Source organism: Procambarus clarkii, chromosome 22, assembly GCF_040958095.1.
Source record: "Procambarus clarkii isolate CNS0578487 chromosome 22, FALCON_Pclarkii_2.0, whole genome shotgun sequence".
Lineage (NCBI taxonomy): Eukaryota > Metazoa > Arthropoda > Malacostraca > Decapoda > Cambaridae > Procambarus > Procambarus clarkii.
The window spans coordinates 35,063,106-35,073,980 of NC_091171.1; the positions used below are offsets into that span (position 1 = coordinate 35,063,106).

Sequence of the window (10,875 nt, forward strand, 5' to 3'; positions counted from 1 at the left end):
TGGGCAGAGTTTCTTTCACCCTGATGCCCCAGTTACCTATCAGCAATTATGTACCTGGGAGTTAGACTGATGTTACGGGCTGCTTCCTTGTGTGTGTTTAGGGAAGGGGGGGTAGTAGTTGTGTATAAAAAAAAATAGTAGTTAGTAACAGTTGATTAACGGTTGAGAGGCGGGCCGAAAGAACAGACCTCAACACCCGCAAGCACAACTAGGTGAATTTAACTAGGTGAACACACACACACACACACACACACACACACACACACACACACACACACACACACACACACACACACACACACACACACACACACACACACACACACACACACACACACACACACACACACACACACACACACACACACACACACACACACACACACACACACACACACACACACACACACACACACACACACACACGCGCGCACACACACACACACACACACACAGTGTCAGTGTCAGAGTAGTTAGTAAATGGAATGCATTAGGAAGTGATGTGGTGGAGGCTGACTCCATACACAGTTTCAAATGTAGATATGATAGAGCCCAATAGGCTCAGGAATCTGTACACCAGTTGATTGACGGTTGAGAGGCGGGACCAAAGAGCCAGAGCTCAACCCCCGCAAGCACAATTAGGTGAGTACACACACACAGTCCTTCTTATAGATATGTGTTATTGGTTATCCCCTAAAGGATTAAATTAAAGATTCTATCATAGATTTCCTCAATATTTGTTCTATTTTTCACTTAACTTTGGAAGAAAGTTAAAATATGCTTTAAAATATTTTTTACGTGATGTCTTGTCACTGAATGACAAGTCTCGCTGAAGCACACGAAACCATCCTCGGAGGACGAGGGAAAAGTAAATGAAAATGTGTAGCCAAAAGTTGCTGGAGAGTGCAAGCCTAAATAGGCCTATGGGACTGTCAAGACCCAAAGTCCTGGACTCCCGCTTCGTCCCATCATCAGCTAGATATACACACACCCACCCACGCACTATAGTCCAATGGAACTATTATAGGTGGGAGGTTCAGAGCCAAGCCGTAGGATATCTTCTCGTGGCGTTGAGCGTCTGTTCACCAACATGCCTCTGGTGGTCGCGTGGACAACCACGCACTGGCTTGCAAATAGCGTGGTTGAAATTGGGAAACATTGCGTGGTAGCAGAGCAGACGCGAGGTCGCTGGGTTCTCTGAAGCGTGGGTTTAACATATAGATGAATGGGTTTGGGAGGATGTAAATAGATGCTGCCTCGAATGGTCCAATAGGCCTTCTGTACATTCCTTTTTGGTTATATATATATATATATATATATATATATATATATATATATATATATATATATATATATATATATATATATATATATATATATATATACATATTCTTTTAGTGTTTTAGGAATACTGCTTATTTCTGTATCTTATACAAAAACCCTTTGAGATATTAGAGTGTTTCCAGAGAAGTACTTACAGTGTAGGAAGGGCGCTCAGGCCGTAGAAGGCGACGGGACTGATGAAAGCAATCTTGTTGCCGTTGAGGTTCCTGAAACCATAAAAAAAGAGTTATTTAAACTTTATTTCAGTCAAATTAATTTTGGCAGACGTCTTTAATGAGGAAAGAAAGCTCTTGCCTCTAGGTCTGTTTATGTGAAGAGTTTAGTAAGAATCTCAGAGTGCTTTTAACAACATTTGGAGAAACTTAAGAAAGTTGTGTCATCAAAACACCGCCAGGGAAGAAAGTATCGGAAAATAACAATATGAGTAGAACGTGACAATACAAACACAGATTAGAACATTCTATATATTGAGAAGCCATGTTGTCAGTCATACCCAGTACTGTTAGAGTGGAACACCTCTCATAATAAGCACTGTCACAGGTATCATCATTCTTTAGTGACTCCTGACTGTCAGAGCGAAGTATTTTATATATAACACAGTCAGGAGTCCGCACAAAGAAGCCCTGTGAACGTGATGTATCGATGAGGGTTCGAATCCTCCTCGTGACTCCTACTGATTTTCTCACTATGAGGATTATTTTTGTCATGATGAGTCGCCTGGGAACGTTTCCTTTCACCTGATGCGACTGTTCTACTAGCAGTCAGCCGGGAGTTAGGCTACTGTTGTGGGTTGCATCCTGGAGGAAGGTCAGTAGTTTGCCCAGTGGTAGACCTAGAAATATCTAGCAGTTTTTCCCCAGATACCAATGAACCAAAAATATAATTAATTTGAAGTAAACAAGTAAAATAAATTAACATTCTCATACCTTTTCCGTTCATTATGGCAATACAGTGAATATCATGAATGACTGCCATGAAAATAAATAAATTAATTACCTTAAAAAAAATTAATCCTAAAATGAGCGTTTATGAATCATGCAATATATCTTTTTCATCAAAGCTTTTGCAACTGCAACGTTTTAAGCCGCGAGATTCTGAAAATATTGGATGATTTTGTATACAAATGGGATCATTTGGCCTCATTGTTCACTGATAAGCTACTCCATCCTCCCACTTATGAATCTCTTTTTATAAAATATTACTCCAGTTTATGTTTTCAAATTTATTTTTACCAAATGTTGCACGAACAACAAATATCACATTCCATAATCCACATATATATATATATATATATATATGACAATGTCAGACCACGGAGGAAAAATGAAACAGGAAATTTCCTTAAGTACTTTCGTATATTAAATACATCTTCAGAAGGACCTTCTGAAGATGTATTTAATATACGAAAGTACTTAAGGAAATTTCCTGTTTCATTTTTCCTCCGTGGTCTGACATTGTCACATTCTTAATCACGTGTTTATTTTCGTGATATACACACACATATATATATATATATATATATATATATATATATATATATATATATATATATATATATATATATATATAAATATATATATATATGAGAGAGAGAGAGAGAGAGAGAGAGAGAGAGAGAGAGAGAGAGAGAGGGGGGGGGGAGAGACAGGAAGGTTCTTCCTAACATAGGGAGGTATTCAAAGGATATGGAGGTTCTTACTCAGAATGCTAGGAGGTGTTAATGAAGCAAGGACAGATATTCCCAGTGCTGGGAGGTCCTGGAGAGATGAAAGGTCAGACTTACAGAGTACGAAGGTTATGGAGGCCCTGGAAGGTCCCCTCAGACAGCGATGTTAGGTTATTATCACTCAGCATCAGGATAAGGAGCCGCAGAAGGTATTTGAAGGTACCGTTTCCTAGGTGCTGGATATGATTCCTTGACAGGTCTCTGTCGGAGAGATGAAACCAGTTGACAAACCACAAACGAAATACTGAGTGAGTGTATTCAATGGATTAATGGCATTTTGTCTTGATTTAGCATTTTTTTAGCTTAGTTATTGCATAATTTTGCAATAATTAATCAATATTGCATAATTTTGCCATAATTTAGTATATTTAAAAAAAAAGGTATTTGCAACTCCAAAGTGAAAATGCTCATAACTAAGTTCATCGTACACTGTTTTTTATTTACTTACACGTACAAAAGGTCGTGAAGGCCCATTCTAAGCTAAATATTACAGGAACAATTTTGTTGTAAAAGTAAGAGATAGGAAGATAATGTCATAGGATTTTGTACTCACAGATAAATAATTTGATCGTAGTGTCGTATAGGTTCCTGCAGCGATACGCTCAGGTTGTTGTCGGCCAGGTGGCTGGGAGGAGAGATAAGAGGCAGATTAATTCCAAGATGCTGAGGAAAGAGAATGAAAAGGAAAAATATCGTCCAAAATGCTGGAGGAGGAGGGGGATATAGGAGAGTGTGAATATACACAAAGAAATCACAATTGCGTGATGCATCAAATAAACAAATCCACAAGAGGCTGCAGGATCCAGTAAGTTCAGTAGAACTTCAGTTTCAACTCCTTTTTACCATGTCGTAGCTCAGTCGATTAAGGCAGCGTCTGGGATGCTCTAGGACACAGGTTCGAATCCTCGTCACTGCCCTTGTGGATTTGTTCGAGTGTGAATATCTTCCAAGATGTATGTTGGGTTGAAAGACAGAAGGGTGAGAATATATTCCAAGACGTTCGAGGGAAAGAGATAGGAGAGCGAGAATATCTTCCAAGATGCTGGGGAAGAGATAGGAGGATAATCATATCTCCCAAGACTTGAACAAAAAATACTCATCAAGTATCATAACAGCACAAGACCTTAAAAAACAAATGGTTATCAACACACCAAATTGATGGTGTTCATTGTTTACTCAAACCTGTCAATCAACCAATAGCTGTCAAGGACTTCTTCGTAAATGGACTTTTAATTGAAGTAAAAATACTGAGAGTGGAGTCTGAGAGAAGCGTAATTTAGCTTCTGACGTCCATTCCCAATTTAGCAAATGAATGAACTAATTAATTTAACAATGATGAAGGAGTTCCTTTAGACAACGGATCAATGTAAAAATGATCAGACACTTCGGTAATTATTGAGAAAGAGAGAGAGAGAGAGAGAGAGAGAGAGAGAGAGAGAGAGAGAGAGAGAGAGAGAGAGAGAGAGAGAGAGAGAGAGAGAGTTATTCCTTTAAATAAAATCATTACCGTCAATTGTTATAAATGATTCACATTGTTACTAATCTCTAAGGTGAGGTGTGTAGTTTCTCGTTCACCGTATTCTGATGTTTCTCATTTCATTCCTGTTTTGTCTACCTTCACCTCGCTGTAATTCACCCTATTCTTAGTATCTCTATTTTTATCTTTACACCTTTTTTATGATTCTCTCTCTCTGTCCCCCCTCCCCCTCCCCCCTCCCTTTCCGCTTAACAACTCTGTATTAATTACCAGGACCTATTTAAGTCAGTTAATTACCTTCGTTTTCCACGATTAAATCTAGATTTTTTTCTTGACGAGCATAAATATTTCTTTACCAAGAAAACGTAAGATGAATGAGCTCTTTGAGAAGAAGCTCTTCAGGGGTGAATTATATATAATACAAAGTTTTTCAAGAGCAGGCATATTTGGTGCAAGACAAAACGCCGTGAATCGTAAAGAGCTTACTTATGGGAGTGCGAGATATATATATATATATATATATATATATATATATATATATATATATATATATATATATATATATATATAAATATATATATATATATATATATATATATATATATATATATTTATATATATATATATATATATATATATATATATATATATATATATATATATATATATATGTCGTACCTAGTAGCCAGAACGCACTTCTCAGCCTACTATGCGAGGCCCGATTTGCATAATAAGCCAAGTTTTCATGCATTAATGTTTTTTCGACTACCTAACCTACCTAACCTAACCTAACTTTTTCGGCTACCTAACCTAACCTAACCTATAAAGATAGGTTAGGTTAGGTAGGGTTGGTTAGGTTCGGTCATATATCTACGTTAATTTTAACTCCAATAAAAAAAAATTGACCTCATACATAATGAAATGGGTAGCTTTATCATTTCATAAGAAAAAAATTAGAGAAAATATATTAATTCATGAAAACTTGGCTTATTAGGCAAATCGGGCCTTGCATAGTAGGGTGAGAAGTGCGTTCTGGCTACTAGGTACGACATATATATATATATATATATATATATATATATATATATATATATATATATATATATATATATATATATATATATATATATATATATATATATATATATGCGAACAAGCCTGAATGGTCCCCAGGACTATATGCAACTGAAAACTCACACCCCAGAAGTGACTCGAACCCATACTGCCAGGAACAACGCAACTGGTGTGTACAGGATGCCTTAATCCACTCGACCATCACGACCGGACATAAGGAAGTGATAGCCGAAGCTATTTGAACCCCTCCCCCCGCCGGCATTCGGATTGTAATCTTGGGCATAGTATTTTATGAAATCACCTCATTCTTTGAGGCACACGTGAGGAACACAAATGCGAAGAAGCCTGAATGATCCCCAGGACTATATGCAACTGAAAACTCACACCCCAGAAGTGACTCGAACTCATACTGCCAGGAGCAACGCAACTGGTGTGTACAGGACGCCTTAATCCACTCGGTAGTTAATGGTTTAACTACCCATGAATACCATGTAAATAAAAATTCATGAGCACCGTGGCACAGAAACGAGCAACGCCAACTTGTCAACTACTTCAGCAGCCCGTCCTCCAACAGCCCGTCCTCCAAACAAAGATCCAAAAGTGATTCCATGCACCCGCCAAACCCCCTGTTTATGAATGAAAAGCGGTTTACACACGACTCACAACTGCTGACGTTCGAACACATCCGGAACAAGTGCTTCACTGACGAATTTTGTTCGAATCACAACACTATAAATGCTTCACCCACGTACTACAAATACAAATAATCGCCAACAGAACCTAAACACCTAACCTAACCTATCCTATACCTATATATGCACAATATGATAATATAATATAATATTAATTTATACTTGCGAAAATTCCCGTTTTGAATGAACAACATGTTAAAATTTATGAATGCGTCTGTGGGGTTGACCGCTGAATGTAATGGACTTGAGTCGAGGACGGGTTGCAGCCAGAGTTCAGGCAGGCAACAGGCATGACAATAACAGCGGTAGACAATACGGTCATGTTGTAACGAATTGTTTATATACACACGAACGCTGTTATCTAAAATGTTCACGAATGGATGTTTTAATTGGAAAATAGATGGTTGACCGACGAACCAAAACAAGGGGAAGAAAACACCACGAGAACGAAAGAGCAAGAAACAAAAAACTACGATTGTGACACTCTCCGCCACTCTCTCTTATTCATGGGTCTAAAAATAAAGAATGACTACTGCATGAGCGGCTGAGATAAGGGAAAAAATTTTATGGTAGAATTCTCACAGTGCATTCACATTGTTGTGAGTGCACTGTGTATTCACCTAGTTGTATTCACCTGTTGTGCTTGCGGGGGTTTGAGCTCTGCTCTTTCGGCCCGCCTCTCAACTGTTACTAACTACTATTTATTTTTCCTTCCCACACCACCCACACCACACACACACCCAGGAAGCAGCCCGTGACAGCTGACTAACTCCCAGGTACCTATTTACTGATAGGTAACAGGGGCATAGGGTGAAAGAAACTCTGCCCATTGTTTCTCGCCGGCACCCGGGATCTAACCCGGGACCACAGGATTACGTGTCGGGCGTGCTGTCCGCTCGGCCACCGGCGTGTGTGTGTGTATGAGAGAGTGAGAGAGAAAGACAGACAGACACAGTTTTCCCGACAGCCGTGCTCTTGCAAAGCCTGTTCAGTATGTGGCGCGAGCTACTGAATCAACCCATGATTGATTGCGTGGTTGCACGGGATATTGCTGCGGCTTCTGGCCGTGTTGCAAACACTGTAAATCCGTTAAACTATTTCGTACTGATTGTCCTCAAGATCGTATCCACACGGTATTGAGAGTCAGAAACTCACCTACTTCGTGCCAACAGACCAAGGAGAGGCGTGTTTCACTTTATCCCCCAAGGTTAGCTTCCGTGTCCTATTAAATTGCCTGCCCGAGCAAATACGTCACGCTGAAGGCATAATATTCTTTACCTATTTAGATCGCAGATTCACATTACCCCAAGGGTCATTAATTCATTTTCTCTTTTATTTCCAAAGTAGTCGACATATATATATATATATATATATATATATATATATATATACAGACAAGAATACTCACTATGCAGCCTCCTATGCAAGTACATACGAGGCTAAGCAAGTCTTTCAACACCCAAGAGAGGGGGCACCTGCTGCATGGGTAACAGCTTCTCCTCCGAATCAACCTTCCCTGAGTTTGAGCACTGGTGAGGCTACTCCAGACCAAGCCAACACCGGTGCTCAACTCCATAGTCTACTGAGACTGATGGATGCCTACTATTATTATTATGCAAGTACATGAAAGTGAATATGTAAAACATTATAATGCAACCACAGTGAGTTAAACATTTATACACTCGTTTTTAGCAAAAGAACACGGAGTTCCAAGAGTCTGAAAATACCTGCTCAGTGCATCTGTTTTTGTGTTCAGTGATGCGAGGGACACACACACACACGCCCGGCAATGCTCCTGGCAAACAATAAAGAAAATGGGCACCTGCAGGGAGACCTGAGTATCCTATTTTGCAACGGAATTGCTTTGAAGCAAGACTCATCCGACCATGGTCGTCAGGAGGAGGAGGAAAAGATTAAAGAATGAGAGCTTTCATAATAGGAATTATAATCTGCACTGTAGCCTGCTCAGCTGAGACCCGTTTTCGGCGCGATGAGAAAAGAGTATAGTCACTCCCCACGATGAGAAGTAATACTCATTCCATGCGTGAGAAACAATACTACTCGCAGGATGACAAACAATACTCATCCCACGATGAGAAGCAGTATTTGTCGAACGATGAGAGGCAATACATATTCTGCGATAATAAACAATAGTTCTCATCCCAGGATGAGAAACAACACTCATGAAACTGTAAGACACGACGTTCATCCCACAATGAGAAACAATAGACGTCTCAGGGTCGTGCTCTGTCACTCCCAGGATCGTCCTCCATCACCACCAGGGTTCGTCCTCCATCACCACCAGGGTTCGTCCTTCATCACCACCAAGGTTCGTCCTCCATCACCACCAGGGTTCGTCCTCCATCACCACCAGGGTTCGTCCTCCATCACCACCAGGGTTCGTCCTCCATCACCACCAGGGTTCGTCCTCCATCACCACCAGGGTTCGTCCTCCATCACCACCAGGGTTCAGTCACTACCGGCGTTCAATCATCGACTATCCAAGTTGTTGTAGACACCATTCCCCTCCTTCGACACATTCCAGCTCCTTATCTTCATAGCCTTTCCTAGTACTTCCTAGCCCCTTCCTAGTACTTCCTAGCCCCTTCCTAGTGCTTCCTAGCCTTTCCTTCCTACAGTCTTACTGGTTTTGCGCTTTCTCCTCATAATTACCTTATCTTACCGGGGATCCTGGGATCGATCCTTGGGCGGTTGGCTTATACTTTCTTGCACCTGATGCAGCTGTTCATTTTGCAGGGAATAGGACATTAGTACTTAGTCATCTGTCGTGGAATGCATTCTGGGAAAGTTCGACAATAAATGGCCGAAGGAGGACCTAGATATAAGACTAACAGGCTTACTATCCTCGACTATGAGAAAAATCCACTGGGGGGGTTAACAACCATTTATATTACAGGACACACGCACAACCAACTGGCCCACGACGGACTACAAGCATCTCCACCATACCAGACCTTACGGGCTATTCATGCCCGTGTCACCTTTTGGGTGGCTTAATCTTTATCAATCAACTACCAGACTTACGTAGTAGGTGTCCAAGGAAGCGGGTGCGATCCCATCGTATGGCTTCAATAATTCATCAAAGCTTCCTCACGTTTGGTGATACAATTAAATAATTAAGTGATCAATCCCAACAGGTACTGTTTCCCTAACAGAAATTAACGGTACAATAAATATTTAATAATTACACCAACATGCAAAGATTTGTGACGTAATCATGGAATTAAACATTTTTTTTACAGTTTCGGAGCATTGAGTGGATTATGACTCAGTGAGCTTCATTATTTTGTTCATCTGGTTAATTTGCATCTGCAAATACCTATTTGTAGATGCAAATTTCCATCAGATTTGCAAAACTCATATCGGGGAATATTTCCGTGCAAATGATCCACAATTGATAACGCTGTGAGGTTTTATAATCAACGTAAAAATAAAGAAAACTGTAGTAGGCCAATTATGCAGTATGATGCTACTCCTACTGGTCCATGCGAGGCACAGCTCCTATTGGTCCATGCGAGGCACAGCTCCTATTGGTCCATGGAGGGACAGCTCCTCCTGGTCCAAGCGAGGCACAGCACCTATTGGTCCATGCGTGGCACGGCTCCTATTGGTCCATGTGAGGCACAGCTCCTACTGGTCCATGCGTGGCACAGCTCCTACTGGTCCATGCGTGGCACAGCTCCTACTGGTCCATGCGTGGCACAGCTCCTACTGGTCCATGCGTGGCACAGCTCCTATTGGTCCATGCGTGGCACAGCTCCTATTGGTCCATGCGTGGCACAGCTCCTATTGGTCCATGCAGCTGAGCTTAGAATCAAGTGAAATTGAATATGTTGTGGAAAATTGTATCTCGTTGAAGAGTTTCCAAGTGCCATGTACCAATATACCATTGTACGATGCCACATTGCCTGACGAAAAACCGTGTAATTCTACAAAACCGAAATAGGAAAAAAAAAATAATTGCATTGTAAATTTCCCCCTCTCATAAAATTGTTCGGCCATCGTTGACTGAAAGAAATAACTGCCAACACACAGGTGTAAGATACAACGGACGACCTGACCCTGTGGTGTCTTACACCCTGGTTATCCTCGGTCCTTACCAAGTCATTTAGGGTCTTACCAGTTTAAGACGTTCTGGGGCCTTACCAAGTTGTTCTGGATCTTTACCAAGTTGTTCTGGATCTTTACCAAGTTGTTCTGGATCTTTACCAAGTTGTTCTGGATCCTTACCAAGTCGTTTTGGACACTTAACAAGTCGTTCTGGACATTTAACAAGTCGTTCTGGACACTTACCAAGTCGTCCTGGATCCTTACCAAGTTGTTCTGGCCACTTAGTAAGTCGTTCTAGGTCCTTACCAAGTCGTTATTGATCCTTACCAAGTCATCCTGAGCTCCTTATCAAATCTTCCCAGAATCCTAATCAAACGTATAATAGTTATGATAAGCCAAAATAGTTAAGAATAAAGAAGGAACTGCCTGAACTGATGCTCAAAAATATAATTGTTATGCCATTTTTCAGACTTCCAAATAATCGCCAGAGT

The 10,875-nt window shown here is 40.6% G+C and overlaps 1 protein-coding gene across 2 annotated transcripts in view; it reads right to left on the reverse strand.

Moving 5' to 3' along the window:
• LOC123761052 (G-protein coupled receptor GRL101) overlaps positions 1–10,875 on the reverse strand; it is a gene marked incomplete at its 5' end in the record, with an annotated part of 127,045 nt that overhangs the window by 52,183 nt on the left and 63,987 nt on the right. For both annotated transcript variants that reach the window (XM_069328837.1, XM_069328838.1), the window contains 3 exon segments: positions 1,479–1,550; positions 3,128–3,271; positions 3,624–3,695. In XM_069328837.1, the coding sequence (XP_069184938.1) occupies positions 1,479–1,550; positions 3,128–3,271; positions 3,624–3,695 (288 nt within the window).